Here is an 18,295-nt window from a genome sequence, read left to right on the forward strand (position 1 = left end):
CGCAGGCGGCTGGATGGATGCTGGGCACGAGGTCATGATGCTTTAGATTGGCCACGAGGAGTGCTAATGATAGGCTATGGAACATCAAGTTTATGCAACATTAAAGTCCTAAGGAATACTGCAGGCAAAGGAAAATATACCCATTCAGGAGAATGGAAAGTCCAATTCTCTTTTCAAACAGTTGAGACTTTCCCCATGAACTGCTTACGCTACTTCTGTGCAAACAAAAATGGGCCATATGCAAAACAGTTTCCCCTGATCATGCAGAATTATTTAATACGTCTTTTAGGAACTGTGTGGAACACGCTTGAAAGTTGGGGAAAAAAATCTGTTTTCAATTCATTAATATTGCTGTGTTTTTCTGGGCTAGAGGCTCTGCCTTTTATAACCAAATAAAAAGGACTGACTTATAAACAGAAAAAGAATAATGGGCTCTATTCTCAAGTGCAAGATAGAGATAAGGAAGGAAACAAATGCCAGCTTGACCAAAGGATTAGGTCAATATATATATAATATTATACATAAAATCTATGGTGTACATCAGAAGCAGAGACCTCCAGGGTCTGACAACTTGAGGAGCTGTTGGCAAGAGGATTCAAACCAGTTATATACCCACAGGAAATTACAAGGCCATTTTACAAACAGGTTTTCACACTCTGATAGGAAATACCAGCTCCCATCCCCAGAGGACACCCTGCACCCAACCTGACTTATTTCTAAGCCAAACTTTGAATCTTGTAATATTTACAAATGACAGGATCTGGTGGGTAAATTATTTTTATATGGTCACAGACCTGAGTAAGTCTCTGATTCTCCAGTCTAAGAGATCAGGGAGCATTTGCTTGGAATATTTTCTCCTGAGAGCCTCTTCTTTACCAGGGGCTGCTAGAGCAGCAGTCTTGGCATTAAAAAAAAAAAAGTGATGAGGCTTTATGCCCAAGATCTTTGGCCACCAACACGCCCTCTTCAGAAATGCATACTGAGAACAGTCTATGAACGGCACTCACTCACTGCTGAGTTTTTGTGGATGATTTGTAGTGACTTGTGAGCTATGGGTGGGTTGGCCACATGCTAGAAGCTGGCTCTAAGGGGATAAAAATACACCCTGTCTGGCAGAGAGATGAGTACACACACCATAGACGTATTATGAAATAGGCCACCTAAACTATAAATACTGAGTAATGGCCACAGCACCTGCAACAATACATAGCAATTAAAGTGGTCATAAAAGTTATGGCCTGGTTCTTTACCACTCTGTCTTACTGGGAAGAAAGAATCAGAAGGTGAGAGGCTGGGGAAGAGGGCAGGAGGGACTGAGGGATGAAGGAAGATTTTTGTTTATCTGATTGCAGAACTCACTTTAGACCTTTATATATATATATATATATTTTTTTAAAATAAATTAGAATGAGTGTATTTAAAATATTTGTTCCCTTTCAGAGAATTTCCATGTTCTCCCTTCTCTTAAACACTAAGCAGTGTTGTGCAACAGAACAGCAGTTCTGTTACGAATAACAGAAAAAAGTTTTCCGGAAGACATTCTTAAGAAGTCAATGGATGGGGACCTAAAAACACTTAGACAGCACTGGCAGATGATGCAGAAAGCAGAATTTGCAAGCTTGTATAGTCAGTCAACTGAAGTCTGAAGACCAAAGATTACTAACATTCTTAATGGAGGAAAAATAGATTACAAAAGTGTAATAATGTTGATTGACTGATACGCCCATTAGGAGAGGGGAATTTTCCCCAATTCACACTAAAATGTTACTTTCAACCATCAGCAGTCTTCAGTATACTGATTTTAATTACTTAGATGATATATCATATGAACACTTACCTACCCTTTTTAAAGACCCTTACATGTTTTTGAGACTTTCTTAACTTAAAAAAAAAAAGAAGAAGGAGGGAGGAAGAATGAAGAAAGAAAAGGAAAGAAGTTATAATTTTAACAAAAGAATTACTTCATCTTCTAACTAATTCCCTTTGTAGAAACAAACAAACAAAAATAATCCATAACCCATCACAGCTGCTTGGCTAGAATTACCAATTACCTTCGATGCCTTAGAGATACTTTTCACATTTTTACAAGTCTGCATAGCAAATTTCTAAAACAGTTTTCTTACATAGGATTGATAAGATTTATACCATTTTAAGTGTATATGATGATGTATTTCATTTAACTATATAAAATCAAGGCTGATTCCTCCTTGATCTCCTGGAGGAAAAATGAGACAGGGCTTAAAAATAATATACTACCACAAACAACTACAATTATTTAAAAAGTAATTTATGTTAGGTTTTGAAATGTGCTTTTCACTGGCACTGAATATGGGTGTGGCAGATTTACTGGAATCCACATCAAACAAATAAAAAAGCCTTGTGACGAGAAGCCAGAAATGTGGATGATCTCTCCTTGTCCCCAAATCTAATTGCTCCTGAAAGCTCCCAGCACTTGAGGAGGACTTACTATTTTTCAGACCACTGCAAGGTTTCAAGAGAGGTAGCTAATTGTGCAGCTTCCCAGCACCTCTATACACAATGTAAATATAGGAGTTTAGAAAAGGGACAGCACTTTAAATAACCAGATTATGTGGAATCAATAGGAAATGCTCAGGAAGTTAATAAAGCAATTACTTAAGTAGAGTGAGTACTGGACAGGGGGTGGGAGCAGTTGAGAAAATAATGGTGTACATCACCTCCAATACGGATAAATAATTAAGAGTCGGCTATAAAGTTATCAAGCACACCACTGCACATGCTTGCCCTGCATCTGCGTCCCCAGATGAGCCACATATAATTGTCTTTCTTTCTTCTTTCCACAGAGGACTGCGCCTCCCTTATCCTCACCTGTCTGTTCTGCCAGTTTCTGGACTGTCTCCTGATGCTCCCGGACACGTGTGAAACGGTGTGTATCAATGTTTGCTGCCCCTCTCTCAGGTACCATCACACCTCAGATGAAAGCCACTCCCGGAATGACTGCAACTGCAACTGTGACATTGACTGCAGCCTTTTTGAATCTTGTCATGAGACCAGTGACTGTCTGGAGCTGGCCATGGAGATTTCCGAAATTTGTTATCGTTAGCACAACAAAGGAACCGTGTTCAGGCAGACCTTTTGGCCCTCAGGGGAAACTTCATGACAATGAGCCTGTGATTTTCATGTGCTGAAATGTAAGGACTGTACACATTTCACCATTTTATTCTGCACCTGTCTGGGGAAAAGCTAGTATTGTCAACTCAATGGTCTTGTTCCAAATTTCCCCACCGCATGGCTCACTGAAAAATCAGATCTTGATCACATGTGATGAACAAATCTTACATACTTCTTAAATGCCATAGGTACAAGATGTTTCTTGACTGCAAAATAGCATGCAGAACCATTCTGTGTTATTGCACTCATTGGCTTGCATCATGGATTCAACTTCATTCACAAATTCAGGACAAATTAGTGCATTCTTTTAGAATTGACATACATTAGCTTGTCTTTCTAATGGACTCATGCATAAACATTATGCATTGTTGGTTATTATTAATAATGTATTGTATAACATCATTTTGTAATTAAAAATTTATTTATACAGTCTCTTAAAATTCACTTATATGTACAGTTTAGGTAGGAAAGGGAATTAAATGAATTAGAAACCGTGTTCCTGTAATTACAACAGATGTCTCTAAGACATACCCAGTGAATTTTGAATATGATGTACTTTGAGAGAGTACTGTAATTCTAGACCATATTATTATATGCTTATGACTATGTCATAACAGGTTATGCATATTCTTAATTTGTTACAGAAAATCTTTTCTTTATTCTAATAAGCAGAAATGGGAATTATGTGCAAGTTTCAAGAAAATGACCCCAGATCGTTAATTCTTCATTTTCCTCATTTCTGTTTGTCAGGTACAATAAGCAACAGGATATTAAAACAGAACCAGTTCATTTTACTAAATGATCAGTTGTGTAGGAACCCGAAAGAAATTCATGTGCAGGTACTTATTCAGCACTGAGTTTCCTAATACAGAATGTGCTGCAGAAACCATATCTTTTTTTCTTTTTCTGAAAATTCAAGTGATTCATAATTATATTGAGCACTTCCTCATATTTATAAAAAATCTTTTAAGATGTGGTATAAACTTAGAAAGTGACTTTTGACTCCAACAAACTAAAACAAACAATCAAACAAATTAAAGCGATTTGTGGAGGTTGAAGTCACTTGAATTTTCTTCGGTCTCTGTAGGCATGGCGCTGCTCACAAACGTGTTCTTAAATATTCTAATGACACTATCTCACTACCTTCATCGAATGTAAAAAAAAACACACTGTCAATAACCAAAGAACACGAAAGTTAAATGAGTCAACAGAACTTTTTATGATCGAGACAAACAACAACAATAACAAATCCCAAAATATCTATCTTTGCCTGACTTTGGCAGTTTGGGACAAAAGGCATATTTGGTTTGTGTCTGTAGCCAACTAGCACATTTTTCTACTATGTGATAACTTCCTCAAAACACTGAAAACTCTTAATCTTTTGAAAATATTTTAAACTGCCCATATAAAAAACATTGAACTGCTCTCGTCTTATTCCTGGTAACACAGTGCATCTACGGCTCCTGCAGGCTTCGTCCTTGTTCAATTATCGTGTTATCCACAAAGCACAGAGCAAGATAGAGCCCAACCCTTATGAAACACTGTAGTCCCAATTCTTTCTAGAAGCTTAGAGACAACTGTATGCATAGAACTTGCAGATCTTCAGGATGGAAAAATGTAAACTATTAAGAAGGGGACCTAAAGTTGTTGTTACCCAATATTTTCAAAAGAGAAAACAGTCCCCCAAGTACTGACTGATCCTAGATCATACAGTGATTTAATGGCAGTGTCAGAAACTCAGAGTGGTGGTCTAAGTTTCTAATGGCCGTGCATTACCCCAGGATTCTCTACTTATTAGTTCCGCTCTACACAGCTATATACCTGTTCCAGTTGCTCAAATATCAAAATACTACCAGACTGGCTCATAAACAGTTGCTACTGTGGACGTCCTTAGGGCTTCTCCCATACCCCTAACCACCTGGCCCCTCTCCGAGCCCCTACCCACCTCCTCACAGTCCGGTCACTCAAGGAAGAACATCTGGACCTGTAGAGGGTCTTTGGGATCCTGTCCCGATAATATGGTATCTCATTCCATTCATCAGGCCATGTCATATAAATGTTAAATATTTTGACTATCATCCCCTTATTCTTTCTAGTCTACATAACCCTCAAATTGGGCAAAGATGATCTATTTCAGAAGTAAACTGAATATTTGTCAATTAAAGACATAAAAATTGTCAGGTCTTATTTTATACTATGGTCAGAATACTACAAGATCCTTCTGTGGCCTCTCTTTCCATGGCTTGTTAACTTATTCCTCACTTTCAGAATTTGCCATGCTCTAAAAGAAAGGGTCGGTTATACAAAGTGTGAAATTTCTTTTCTTTATCACCAATAATAAAACATCATCCTTTTTGCAAACATGAATGGCTCTTTCAATTGAATTCTTACACAATAAAGCATACATAGCTGGGAAAATGCAATTGCAGAGGTAAGACAGATGAAAAAGGAACGTGGTTATTGATTAAATACAAATATCAGGGTCTGAGAAGGTTCAGATTTTTTTTTTTTTTCTGCCATGATGAAAGCCTGTGATCACAAATAAAGATAATGTTGTTCTTTAAGGTGGGCTTCTTAGGGAAAAGAACATTCTGATTTAAGGAAGCACACTAGATAAGAGAGCTCTGAGAACATACAACCTTTATAGGGATTCCAGAAAGAGGGTTTTTTTTTCTACACAATATAACCAGATAAGTACATTGTCTTTGCCCTGCTCAATGGATTTTTATAAAACCATTGCTTCCCTAAAAGCCTACAAAATATGGGAAGCCATGAAGAAACGAAGTTACATTTAACTTGCTAATGAAATTTTCCCACTACATAAGCTGATAGGCCTACAAAATTAATTATCAATGCTGGACAATCAAAGTTAATAAAGCAAAATTTTTCCCAAAGAAGTGAGACAACATATTCAGTCAGGGAACCTTCACAAATAGGAAATACCACATGAAGGCATATCAGCATTTTTTCAAGGATAAATGTGTAGGTGGAAATGTCTGCAGGGCAGAATTCATTATCCAATGCCTCTAGATTTCTCCCTTTACAGAACTGAACACAAGAACAGTACATACACTTAATGAAGGCACTTGGACTCTAAGAATTTTGCCCATTACATGTTAAGTTCGCCCAGGTTACACAAACTGATGACCTGTGATAAAATTATAACATTTAAGTACTTGGTTTAATATTTTCTTGGGTGTTCTTCAAAAAAGATACCTGAGTTAAAACCTGAAGAGGAGCCATGTAGAGGCTCATGTGAATTGTTCAGAAAGGTAGGGTGAGTAGAGCATAATGTTCGAGTGATTATAATCAACACTGGACCAAAAGTGCATTATCGGTATTTTCTACATAGGTCTAGACAGCTCGTTACGTCACCATGAAGGAGCCCAGGATGTGGGAAGGGATGAGGAATGGAGATAAGGACAGGAGCTGCATCAGTACTAGATACAAGTGCCACCTTCTTGGGCTTTCCTGGTGGTCCACGGGTTAAGACTCCATGCTTCCAATGCAGGGGGTGTGAGTTTGACCTGTGACCGGGGAACTAAATCCCACATACCATGTGGTGTGGCCAAAAGAGTAGAAGAAAAAAGAAAAAGGGCCACCTTCTGGTCTGCTATCCTGATATGCTTCATAGCCTGGCTTTGGCTACTGTCTCTAAAGCAGTGGTTCTCAGTTAGCGGTGATTCGGCACTCATCTGGCAATGTCTCGAGGCATATTAATATTTGGTTGTCACAATGGAAAGAGGAAAGATGCATTTGAGCTTTAGTGATTAAAAGCCAAGAATGTTACTAAACGTCCTACCACACACAGGACAACCTCCCAAAGAGCTCTAAAAGCTTTTCTATCAGTCTCAATAAATCATTACCAAATGGACCTTAAAAAACTGTTAGAAACAAACTTGCCAGGTAAATTTAAACTTTAAATTTCCAATAAATAACAAACAATATTTTAGTATAAGCAATGTCCCAAATATTGGACATGACATATTAATACTTATACTATGAAGCAATTCCTTGTTTATCTGAAATTCAATTTAAACTGCGTGTCCTATATTTCTATTTGCTAAGTCTAGCAGCCCCAGTGCAACAGACTCCACACTTTGAAAAGGAATTTAGGAAAGTGATGATCCTTTAGCTTCCTCCCTGCTGTCACAAGAGGAAGGGTTGTTGATCTCTTTGGTCAGAAGCCAGGACATTCATTGGGCCACATTTTACAAAGTGGTGTAGTTTAGGTCAGGGAATCTGGTTTAAAGATCAGCTCAAGAGCAGGACATTCTCATTTTCCCTGCTGTCTAAGGTTGCTGCAGGGCATACTTCCTTAGACTAAGCTGGTCATGTCACATCTCTGTTGGCAACTGAGGAACTACCTTAGCCAGGGCTATCCTGATTTAAGAAGTAGGATTGGGGCCAGGAGGAGAAGGGGACAACAGAGGATGAGATGGCTGGATGGCTTCACTGACTCGATGGACGTGAGTCTGGGTGAACTCTGGGAGTTGGTGATGGACAGGGAGGCCTGGCGTGCTGCGATTCATGGGGTCGCAAAGAGTTGGACACGACTGAGCGACTGAAATGAACTGAACTAAACAGAGGTCTTCACTTAACCTTGACATCTAAACTGTATTTTCTGATTCAGTCTTAGCTGGAAAGACCTGCCTTGATTAGTGCTTACATCGCTAGAAGAGAATCTGTTCCCCATCTAGCTATTTTTCCTATCCATATAGCTCCCTCTGCTGAACTCAACAGGGGGAGAAAGGGGTGAGTGGGAGGGTGAGACCAAGGCATTCTTAAACCTGGATTGCAATACCATCTACAAACTTCACCACACGCTCTCAGTACATAGTTAGGAGGAGAGCAGAGAGCCTGACAGTGTTCCCTTTACTGCATTATTCTTATTTTATAGATGAGAGAAATATTAAGTAGAAAATATAATATTTAAGTGCTTTATATACATTATCACTATTCTCTAAACAGCCCTATGAAACAGATTCTACTAACATCTTCATTTTCCTAGAGAAAACAGAGACTTAAAGAAATTAAGTAACTTGCCCAAGGTTCACACCAAATAAGCAATTGTTGCAAGGCTTGAACCACTTGTGTTCATGTCAAGGTTTTCACTTTTTTATCCCTAAGTCTAAAAGTTGTACATATGAAAAATGATTGCATCAAAATAAAGCCCAAGTATCACTTCAAAAGCAAAAGCAATCATAAAAATACGACACTATTCAAAGAAACCCACTCGCTGTTTTCTGAGTTGTTATCCTATGCAATGATGAGAATTTGAAACATCTTCAATATGCTTTTAAGATAGGTACTCTAATAAGTAATAAATGCATAAGTGAATGTATAGCAACTTAATCTTTATGTCAGGAGCTCTGCCCCATTCATTTCTGGTTACAAAGGCTTACATTTTAGTGCTCCATTTTAGCAAAGCAATTTTGATCTCTGCCTCCAGAGCTCATCCTGCACACAGGACCTGGACCAGTCCCTCATCAGCATTCCATAAGAGCACGAATTGTTTTTAATCAGTCAACAACACTACAGTCAACCAAATGCATTCTGATACTGAGACCTTTTATCTCAAAAGCTATGCAGAAACCAAGGTCACAGTAACCTCTTTTATGGTTTATTGTTCCTCAAATGTACTTAGTGAATTTACAAAGCCACAACTTATTTTGTGGATTCAGAGCTTTCACTACGTTCAGCCCTCTCCTACATCATCTTTGTTCCCTCTTTCAGCACTTGCTGCTTAAGGGTCTTCATTGAACATCAAGTTCCCGTAAGCATTTTAAAAAATAAAACAAGAATATCGAACAAGATTCTCTCAGCAGCTAAGATAATCATCATTTGTAATTGAGGCTCTTCAGAAAACTGCATGAACGTTTCAAATCACTGCTGTACAGCTTTGCAATTAAGGTGCAGGCAATGGAAGGGGAAGGCAAGAAGGTAGGACCTTGCTGGTGCTGTCGCTCTGCCATTGTTACAATCAAATAACTGCTGACGTAGCCAAGGCAGTAAGCCTTGATCTAGCCCAGGGGGTGAGTGTGTGAAACTGCCCTCGGGAGGTGAGGTAGAGTTAGGGTTCTAAATGCTGTAGAAGTGTTTCAGCAGACCCACAAAACTCATGAGGTTACCCTCCTAGCTCGTGTTTTTGATGACTCTCATTTAAGCAATAATGTGGATAAATTCATGGTCTTGATCGACTAGTGGTATTTTTACAATAAAGTATTAATATGTGATTAGAGATAATTTTGAAAATAAAAATGTGTCTGTGTACACAGAGAACAAATGAATGGACACAAGTGGCAGGAGGAATTGGTAAACTGGGATTAATATATATATACGCTACTAATAGTATGCCCAAAATAGATAACTAATGAAAACCTACAGTATAGCTGGGAGAACTCTACTCAGTGTTCTGTGATGACCTAAGTAGGAAGAAAATCCAAAAAAGAGGGGATATATGGATATGTAGAGCTGATTCACTTTGCTGTATAGCAGAAATTAACACAACATTGTAAAGAAACTATCCATCAATAAAAAATAATTTTTAAAAATACTCTGTGTAGCACCAAAAATCATCTTGCATGCTACCAATGGTACTGTAATCATAAACTGGGCAACAGTGGGTTTAATGAAAGAAACTATGTAAACAGTAGGGAGGTTATTGCCCAACTCTAGGAAAGACTTAGTAAAGGCCTGAAAGTGGTTAGGAAGTGAGTGACTGTGGGGAAGGAGGAAGGGGCAAGGTTCATATCTAGAAAAGCCTTTGAATGTTACTTTGTGATTTACTTTGGAACAAATGAAACCCACTGAAAAATGGCACGGGATTACATGATTAAAGTGGGGGTGGGAGGAGGATGGGCCACGACACAGTGTACAGGTCAAATTAGAGCAAGGAGGGATTGGAGACTGACAAAGGAGCCACTGCAGTGAGGCATGGGGTGCTGAAGGCCTGAAATAGGATGGTGACAGGGAAAACAGGAGGAAAGAGATGGATGGGAAAGAAATTAGAAAAGGGCTATTAGTCCTTTCTCAAACTCTTCCTATTTTAAGACTCAAATATTCCCTACTGTCTATCATGTCTATGAGTCATGAAGCCATTATTTTCATTAGGGAAGGAACGGGTTGGGGAGGGGAGAGTTTTATTCCAAGTGGAAAGTCAAGGTATATTTTTAGCTACATTAAGCCAGCCTTCTGCTGCTCTGCACACTGATGTAATTCCAACATAAAACATAATCTATAATATTCCAGGGGAACAAATCCAATTCTTGGTCATATAAATTTTCATATAAGTCCATCACAATTCATTCCCAAAACATCTCATTCTCTTTGAAAGCTGGAACTGCAGCAAGTGATCAAAAAGAGTAGTTTAAAATTGCTCTGGAATTTCCAGAGATGCTAAATCTAACCTGCCGACGGCATAGGACCAATCCCCCAAACTTTAAATCAGAGGTAAAGCGTTTTATGTTTTAAAAGATATATTCCTCAAAGTTTATCACAGTGTATTAAAGTCAAATGTGAGTTATTACTCACCAAATCTGGAGCTGATGTCGCCTCTTGATTACCCTAGGTAGGCGAGAATAAGTATCTTCCAACCAACATATTTTTTACCTTTTCATCTGCCTCTTGCTATTTACAATAGAGTGAAAAATAATAGCCAAGGAGTGACTTTTCAGGGTTGGACGAAGTGCAAATCCCATCTGACTAGAGTCTAAATTGTATTCCAGGCCCCTGGCAAGTTCTGCCACATGGGGAAAAAATAATGGAAACTGACTTCTCAATAGCTGGATTGGTCCTGGAGGAATAATCAGTGAAAACTCATCTGATGAACTTTCAGCACATTTGCACTGGCTTAGAACCCATGTATTTATTGTTGGTCATGCTTGAAATTTACTCCTCTCTGCCCCTGCTGGAGTTTTCTGCATGAAGGTGAGCCACACCATGATCAAGATGCCTGATGGAACCCCAGAGTGAGCAGAAATTTTATAACAAATACCACTGATACAGAAATTCAAGATTTCTTCCAAGGGAGGAGGGAGTTGGAAGGGTGGAGGATATGTTTTAGTTTAAAGTGATCTTAGATCCTTTTCTTTTTAGTGCCTAGAATATTACCTAGGCACTCAATTAGAGGAGCATCCCAAAGGTTCACCGTCCTAAAGGCCCCACTTCTGGTCTTGGGGTGTTTGCATTATCAGGACACTCCTCTTCTAGAATGCCCCCATTATAACACAAGTAAATTCTATGAAATGGCTTCAAGAAGCCATATAAGAGTAGATAAGAAGGTTGACATCTACAGACAGACATGGGTACCAGTCCTTTCTCTGCTGTTTACTAGCTAAACAAACTGAGTTAGTAACTAAACCTATTTGAATCTAACATCATAAAATGTGTCTATTAACACCTACCCCATGGGTCACTGTTAAAAGTAGAAGAGATAATTCTATCAAAATCTTTTGTGTAGATTTAGTACATGTGTAGATTTACTACTTTCATTAAAATTTTCGGGGACTTCTCTAGTGGCCCAGAGGCTAAGATTCCACGCTCCCAATGCAGGGGCCTGGGTTGAGTCTCTCGTCAGGGAATTAGATCCCACGTGCTGCAACCAAGAGTTCACACGCCGCAACTAAAGACCTCACATGTCACATATTTCGCAGGCTTTTAGAGAAGCAATGGTTTTATAAAAATTCATTGAGCAGAGCAAAGACAATGTACTTATCTGGTTGTATCGCTTAAAAAAAAAAAAAAAAAAAAAAAACACCTCTGTTCTAGAATCCCTTTAAAGGTTATATGTTTTCAGATCTCTCTTATCTAGTGTGCTTCCTTAAATCAGAATGGTCTTTTCCCTAAGAAGGCCACATTAAAGACATCTGCCATGGAGGAAATTTTCACATAGCCCTTCCTTCTGTGGGAAAATCCAATTAAGACTTTCTTAGGAATGGAGGCAAATTCACATTTTGTAGGGTGTGGTGCTTAAAACAAGGAAGAATCATTTTAAGATGCAAGGCTGCAAAAATACCTTAATTTTGCACTTTTATAAAACCACAGTCATGAGTTGAAAAGGGTACCCTTTTTTTTTTTTGCAATCTATGATGGAGATCTAGAGATCAACAGGACAAGCAACATCACACCTAATGGGAAAGGGTCTTAGCAGGGATTTGCATACACTAGCATCCTTTTTGGGTGTAGACAGTCCTTTCTCATAGGAAAAGGGCACAGCAAACTTTGCCCATCACACTTCAGATAAGCACACAATGCATTAGTCTCATCTGACAACTTGAGAAGTAAAATATACGATGCCAAGAGGCATTCTGGACTCCATTTCAGGATTCTTCCCAAGGATTCCCCATAAAGGTGACACAAAAGCACATAGTTATTCCAGCAAGGGCTTACAACTAAATTATTCAGTGAGAGCTGAGACTCCAAATTTCAGTTCTGACTTACCCTACTGTTTTCATTTCTTCTTTTACATCTTTAATTTATGGTTGTTGAAAAATCTAATTAGTTATTAATCCTTAGGAATTATGTGTTCCAAGCATGATAAGAAACCAAAAAGGACTAAAGAGAGGGAGAAAGGAGAAGAGTTAACTGTGAAAAACTCATTCACAATGAATGTCCAAGTGGGTGGGGGCTTAGCCTCAATTACTCTGAAAATGAAAACGTCAGACCCTTCTTCAGCTAAGCAACAATACCCCAGCATTTCCCTACCTGTTTGACTGCACAGTAGTTTCAAGTAGACACTTTTGTGGAATAAGCATTCTAAGATCAAGGGGTATAACATTACATCTTCTTGGAGACTCATAGGGAATACTAAAGACTCTGAGAAGTCCTGCAGCAAAAAATACCCTACACATATGTGTTGAACTCAGCATTTTCCAAACATATATTAGCCAAAGAATCATGTGTATAAATAAGGGCAAATAGATTTGAGACATTGGTTGAAGCCTTTATTTAATATTTTTAAAAGCATCATGGATGGTGCACTTCATGGGGTATCGTAATTCTTTTAGACAGCTGCAAAAGACAGTACTTCAGAGGAAATCAAATGACCACCCCATCCGTGCAACCACACTGCTTCAAACAGGAATCTGTACCAACATGGAACATCCATCTGCTTTAGCTCACAAACTGAGATTTGGGATTCTTTTCATCCAAATGAAGATTTCGATTCTGCCATGGGGAACTACTGACACACTCATCTTTCTCGTTTCACGGCATGTGATGTGCTCGCTCCTTCTCTATCTCACTATCCCTCTAAATAGATATCTATGGTTCCATTATTTTTTTTCTTTTACTTGCTCTCACTTTGAGAACTGAGAAAATACTCATTTATTTACTGATGGAGTTCATAAGAATAGAGTCTCAAAATTGAGGGCCATGATTCACATTATGCCATGTATATGATGACTAACTTATTTCAAGAAGGGTATACTTTTTGTCACAGTTCTGGCACCCCAGGAGACACTGGGTATGAGCTGGCTTTCAGAGAATGCTACTTCCAAAATAATAAGGAACCTGTAACATCCATATTAGGCAACTCAGGTATTCAGCTGCATATGCCATGATTTCTCTGTTTGAGAAAGGAAAGTCTCAACCTCTGAGAAACCTCCTCTTCCTGGACCATCATGATTTTTAACTCCATTCCAAGGTAAGTCATTTTATATAAGCCACTGACAATAGTGAAGTGGATACAACAATATTTACTCTGGGAATATTTTGCTCTTCATAGTTTCTGAAAACTTTTTTAAAGGACCAAACAATAAATCCATAATGGACATTTATAATCATCTCTTTGGGCAAGTTACTTAAATTTCCTAAACCTCAGTTTCCTTACCTAGAATAGGGAGATCAGACTTAGATCTTACAGTTATACTGAAGAGAAAATGAAAAAGTACATCAGATGTCTTTAGGAGAGTGACTGACATAGCAAGTATTCAATTTAAAAAAGTTATTTAAATCCAAAGGTCTGAGGAGGATACAAATGTCTGCTGCTGCTGCTGCTAAGTCACTTCAGTCGTGTCCAACTCTGTGTGACTCCATAGACGGCAGCCCACCCGGCTCCCCCGTCCCTGGGATTCTCCAGGCAAGAACACTGGAGTGGGTTGCCATTTCCTTCTCCAATGCATGAAAGTGAAAAGTGAAAGTGAAGTCGCTCAGTCGTGTCCGACTCTTCGCGACCCCACGGACTGCAGCCCACTAGGCTCCTCCGTCCATGGGATTTTCCAGGCAAGAGTACTGGAGTGGGTGCCATTGCCTTCTCCGTCTCAAATTGTCCCTAAATTGTTAACAGGGACATTTTACGTTCAAATTTCAATTTTGATTAACTCTCCTGTTGGGAGTTTTTTTCTTTTGCGCTGTTAATATATACTTACCAAAAAATCTAATTAGTCATTAAACCTTTGAAATTACAAGTCATAAGCATGATAAGCAGGCCAAAAAAAAAAAAGGATATAGAGAAGGTGAAAGACAAAACATTAACTATTAGATGTTCATTCATAATGAACTTGTATGCGGGTGGAAGCAAAGGCACAGCTGCCCTAAATTAATGAAAAATGTATATCATTTAAGAATGATTCTGCCATCTCCATTACTTGGAACTATTAGATTTATGTTTGAGTAAAATTGAGCTAAATTGGGCTCAGGTTGCATTGGGGCCCTCCTTATACATTAACCCGTGATATCACTGAAATTGAGGTGAAATTTCCAAAAGCTTCATCTTCTCTGGGAAAATGAACAGACCAACAATTCCCCGGCGTTAGCTCCGCCCCACTCCAATCTGTTACTTTTACATCCAACGTCAAAGGCAAGCTCTCCCCATCCCAACTGTACCCTGAACACTCTCCCCCATAAAATACGGTTTAAAGGCCAGCTGCAGTGTGGAGCCTTTTCTCGGAGCCTACAGTTTCAAACGAATGACTGGGCAGAAGCCAGGATCTATATGGGCTCACGAAGACTGTAAAACATTTGGTGCGGAGTGGAAAAAGACGCCTGAGAGCGCTGCCAGGCGTTTTCAGCTTTCTTGCACCTGTGCCAAGTGTTTTTCAGCTCCCCTACCCCTTTCTTTGGAAGGGGGGGCTGGTGGGATGGAGGCGGGGGTTGGGGAGATAAGCAAGCTTTCTGAGGGCATATGCCATGGGCATTGAAAAGCTTGCTACCACCATTAGACACTTGTTTCCTGCCCAGTCCCTTCTCTGAAGGCAAAATGAGGACCTCCAGCCAATCTTAGTATTGGAATTCTGAGCATTGAGTCTACTTGACATTTATTTTATCCTATCGCGCATCACCATGGATTCCGAAGACCACTTCCTCCTCGGCCCCCTCCCTGAAAAGCTCCTCAGCCCCCTCCCTGAAAATCTCTCCCCTGAGCTCTCAGTTGAAGCACCCCTGCCCATCACCGACACCAAATTGCCAATTATTTCAAGGAAATAATTTACACATTGAGACAGTTTGTAATATGCAAAAATGTGTGTGGAAGAAAGTATATGTTTCTTAAAGGAAGAACACCCAAAATGTTTTCAGATGAAAGTGTGAAAATGTCTAAACATAGATGACATGATACAGATCATGAGAAAGTCGATTTGAAATTATCCTGAAACGTTGTGATAATGTTTTCAAAAGAAGGAGAATTCAGGGGAAGGGAGGTGCTACTCGGACCCTGCACGGTGGTACTGAAGATAAAAAGTTCTCCAATGGTGTATCGATTCCCATGCATTTTTTCAGTTAATTCAACAACCCTATGAATTACTTTCCCCATTTACAGTTAAGGAAACCAAGGGTTAAGAAGATTAAATCACCCATCACACACCAAGGAAGCAGAGCTTGGACTTGATCCCTGATCTCTTTATCTCTGAGCTCTCTGTTAGGCAGGCCACATTCCTCTCCAAAAGAAGCCCTTTCAGCTCACTGACATATTGATGCAAAGAAAATCACATATAGAGATTCATTCCTTTGGCTGAAACTTGGATCTCCCTTAAGATATAAGTGTTCTCTCAAGACCAACTATACACCTTCTTCAGCCACTTAACCTTAGGAGTGAGAAAACTGGGCCTTTTCTCTGGGCATCTCTTATTAGATAGAGAGGGTAGAAACCACTGGGCTGCTATAGATGGGAACAGAGCAATTGCTGGTAGGAAAATGGTAAAAAGAAGTCTCTTAAGGGATTTCCCGAGTGGTCCAGTGGTTAAAAGATAGCCCTTCCATTGCAGCACACATGGGTTCAGACCCTCATCTAGGAACTAAAACCCTACATGCCACAAGGCATGGCCAAAAAATAGAAGAAAAAAAAGAAGTCTCTTATAAATGGAATGGGAACTAAAACTTGTCACTTCCTTGCTCCTTCAATGATTTCCCATTGTTTCCCAATGAATTCCAAACTCCCCACCATGACTTATGCCATGATCCTTGCATAAAACTTCCAGCCTTAGCAGAAAAAGTCAGTTCCCCCAACTTAAGGTGCTCCTGTCTGCCTTGGGCCATTAGTACGTGCTGTTCCTTCCTTTGACTAGTTTCAATTAACCCTTCAGGTCACAGATTTCTATTCCTTCCCTCTGAAACCTCAGTTTACATTAGGAGGCCTTTGTTTCACCACACCTTAGCACTTTGCTTTTCCTTCATGATACAGAACTAAATTTGTAACTCCAGAGCAAGAGAAGGAAGAATATATCTTGTATACACTTTATACACCACTGTATACCCTGTGGGGCTTCCCAGGTGGCTCAGTGGGAAAGAATCTGCCTGCCTGTGCAGGAGACACGGGAGACACAGGTTTAATCCCTGGATCGGGCAGATCCCCTGGTGCAGAAAATGACAACCCACTCAAGTATTCTTGCCTGGAGAATTTCATGAACAGCAGGGTCTGGTGGGCTACAGTCCATGGGGTTGCAAAGAGTCAGACACAACTGAGCACTTACACACACATGCACGTATACCCAATAACTACTATTAATATATTCCCTGGTACATAGTTGGCACAGATTTAATATTTTGTGGAAGAATGAATGGATACAGGGTAGTGCAATCTACCTTTGTACTCCATGATTGTTCAGTGAGGAATAGCACAGCTGAAAGTTCAGTCAAGGACTTGAATTGATTGGACAATGATGCAATTAGAGATTTTTTCCTAAGTAGGTATATAAAAGGTATACAAAAGAGACCCTGACTTTGTAAAAAAGTTTCAGGTCTTAGATATCTATTTTCTAAGGCCTAAGTATCATATATATGTATATGGGTGTTATCTATATACAACATGCATATATATTAGTATTTATATTACATATTATATACATATATTAGCATGTATATTAGCAATTATCAACATGATTATTATTTTGTCATTATAATTTTTTTTATTACTTTTGTTACTGGACTAGCTCACACTGGCCCAAGAATTTGCTACATGGAAGGCACTGGACACGACTGAGCGACTTCACTTTCACTTTTCACTTTCATGCATTGGAGAAGGAAATGGCAACCCACTCCAGTGTTCTTGCCTGGAGAATCCCAGGGATGGTGGAGCCTGCTGGGCTGCCGTCTATGGGGTCACACGGAGTCGGACACGACTGACGCGACTTAGCAGCAGCAGCAGCAGGCACTGGCCTAAGCAATTTATATATATTATTTAGTTCAAGCTTCATAAAAGAAGCCTATAAAAAGATATTATTAGCTTCATTTTACATATGAAGAAATATGGCTTATAAAAATTAAGACATCTGAGATTCTTTTCTAGCTAAGATTAAAAGCTAAGTCTCTTCAAAGTCATTTATCTTCAAGGACAACTGATAACCAGTTCATAATTCCATCATTCAAAAATTCAAAGAAAATCAAAACTCTCTCCCCTTAATCCATCTTTCTCTTTTCAAACACACACACACACACACACTCCAAGCTTAAGTAAAACAACAAAAACCTGTCCCATGATGAAACAAAAAAAGAAACACACCAAGAAAAAGAAGGCCACAGACAGTTGAAACTGTCCATGAACATCTCACTCTCACATCCATCTCATCTACTCAACAAGGACATATACCTGTGTTGTACTTTTCCCTGAAGACTTCTGGACACAGCAAGCCTGACATAATAATCCAAGATCTCATGAAGAAGTGTATTGACTCCATTCAGCTAGAACAGGAGGTATCCTAACACCTAATAG

General features: G+C 39.2%; 1 protein-coding gene and 1 long non-coding RNA gene across 2 annotated transcripts in view; one reads left to right on the top strand and one right to left on the bottom strand.

Annotated features, from left to right (window-relative positions):
* The window catches only part of MDFIC2 (MyoD family inhibitor domain containing 2), a 117,111-nt gene extending 111,340 nt beyond the window's left edge, over nucleotides 1-5,771 (top strand). Inside the window, exon 5 of the mRNA XM_059880040.1 lies at nucleotides 2,823-5,771. Coding sequence (XP_059736023.1) covers nucleotides 2,823-3,082 — 260 coding nt within the window. The 3' untranslated portion in view covers nucleotides 3,083-5,771. The remainder of the gene's footprint in view (nucleotides 1-2,822) is intronic.
* LOC104976682 (uncharacterized) overlaps nucleotides 1-18,295 on the bottom strand; it is a 692,169-nt gene that overhangs the window by 555,355 nt on the left and 118,519 nt on the right. The gene's annotated exons all lie outside the window — the stretch shown is intronic.

The sequence above is a fragment of the Bos taurus genome, chromosome 22 (genome assembly GCF_002263795.3).
Source record: "Bos taurus isolate L1 Dominette 01449 registration number 42190680 breed Hereford chromosome 22, ARS-UCD2.0, whole genome shotgun sequence".
Lineage (NCBI taxonomy): Eukaryota > Metazoa > Chordata > Mammalia > Artiodactyla > Bovidae > Bos > Bos taurus.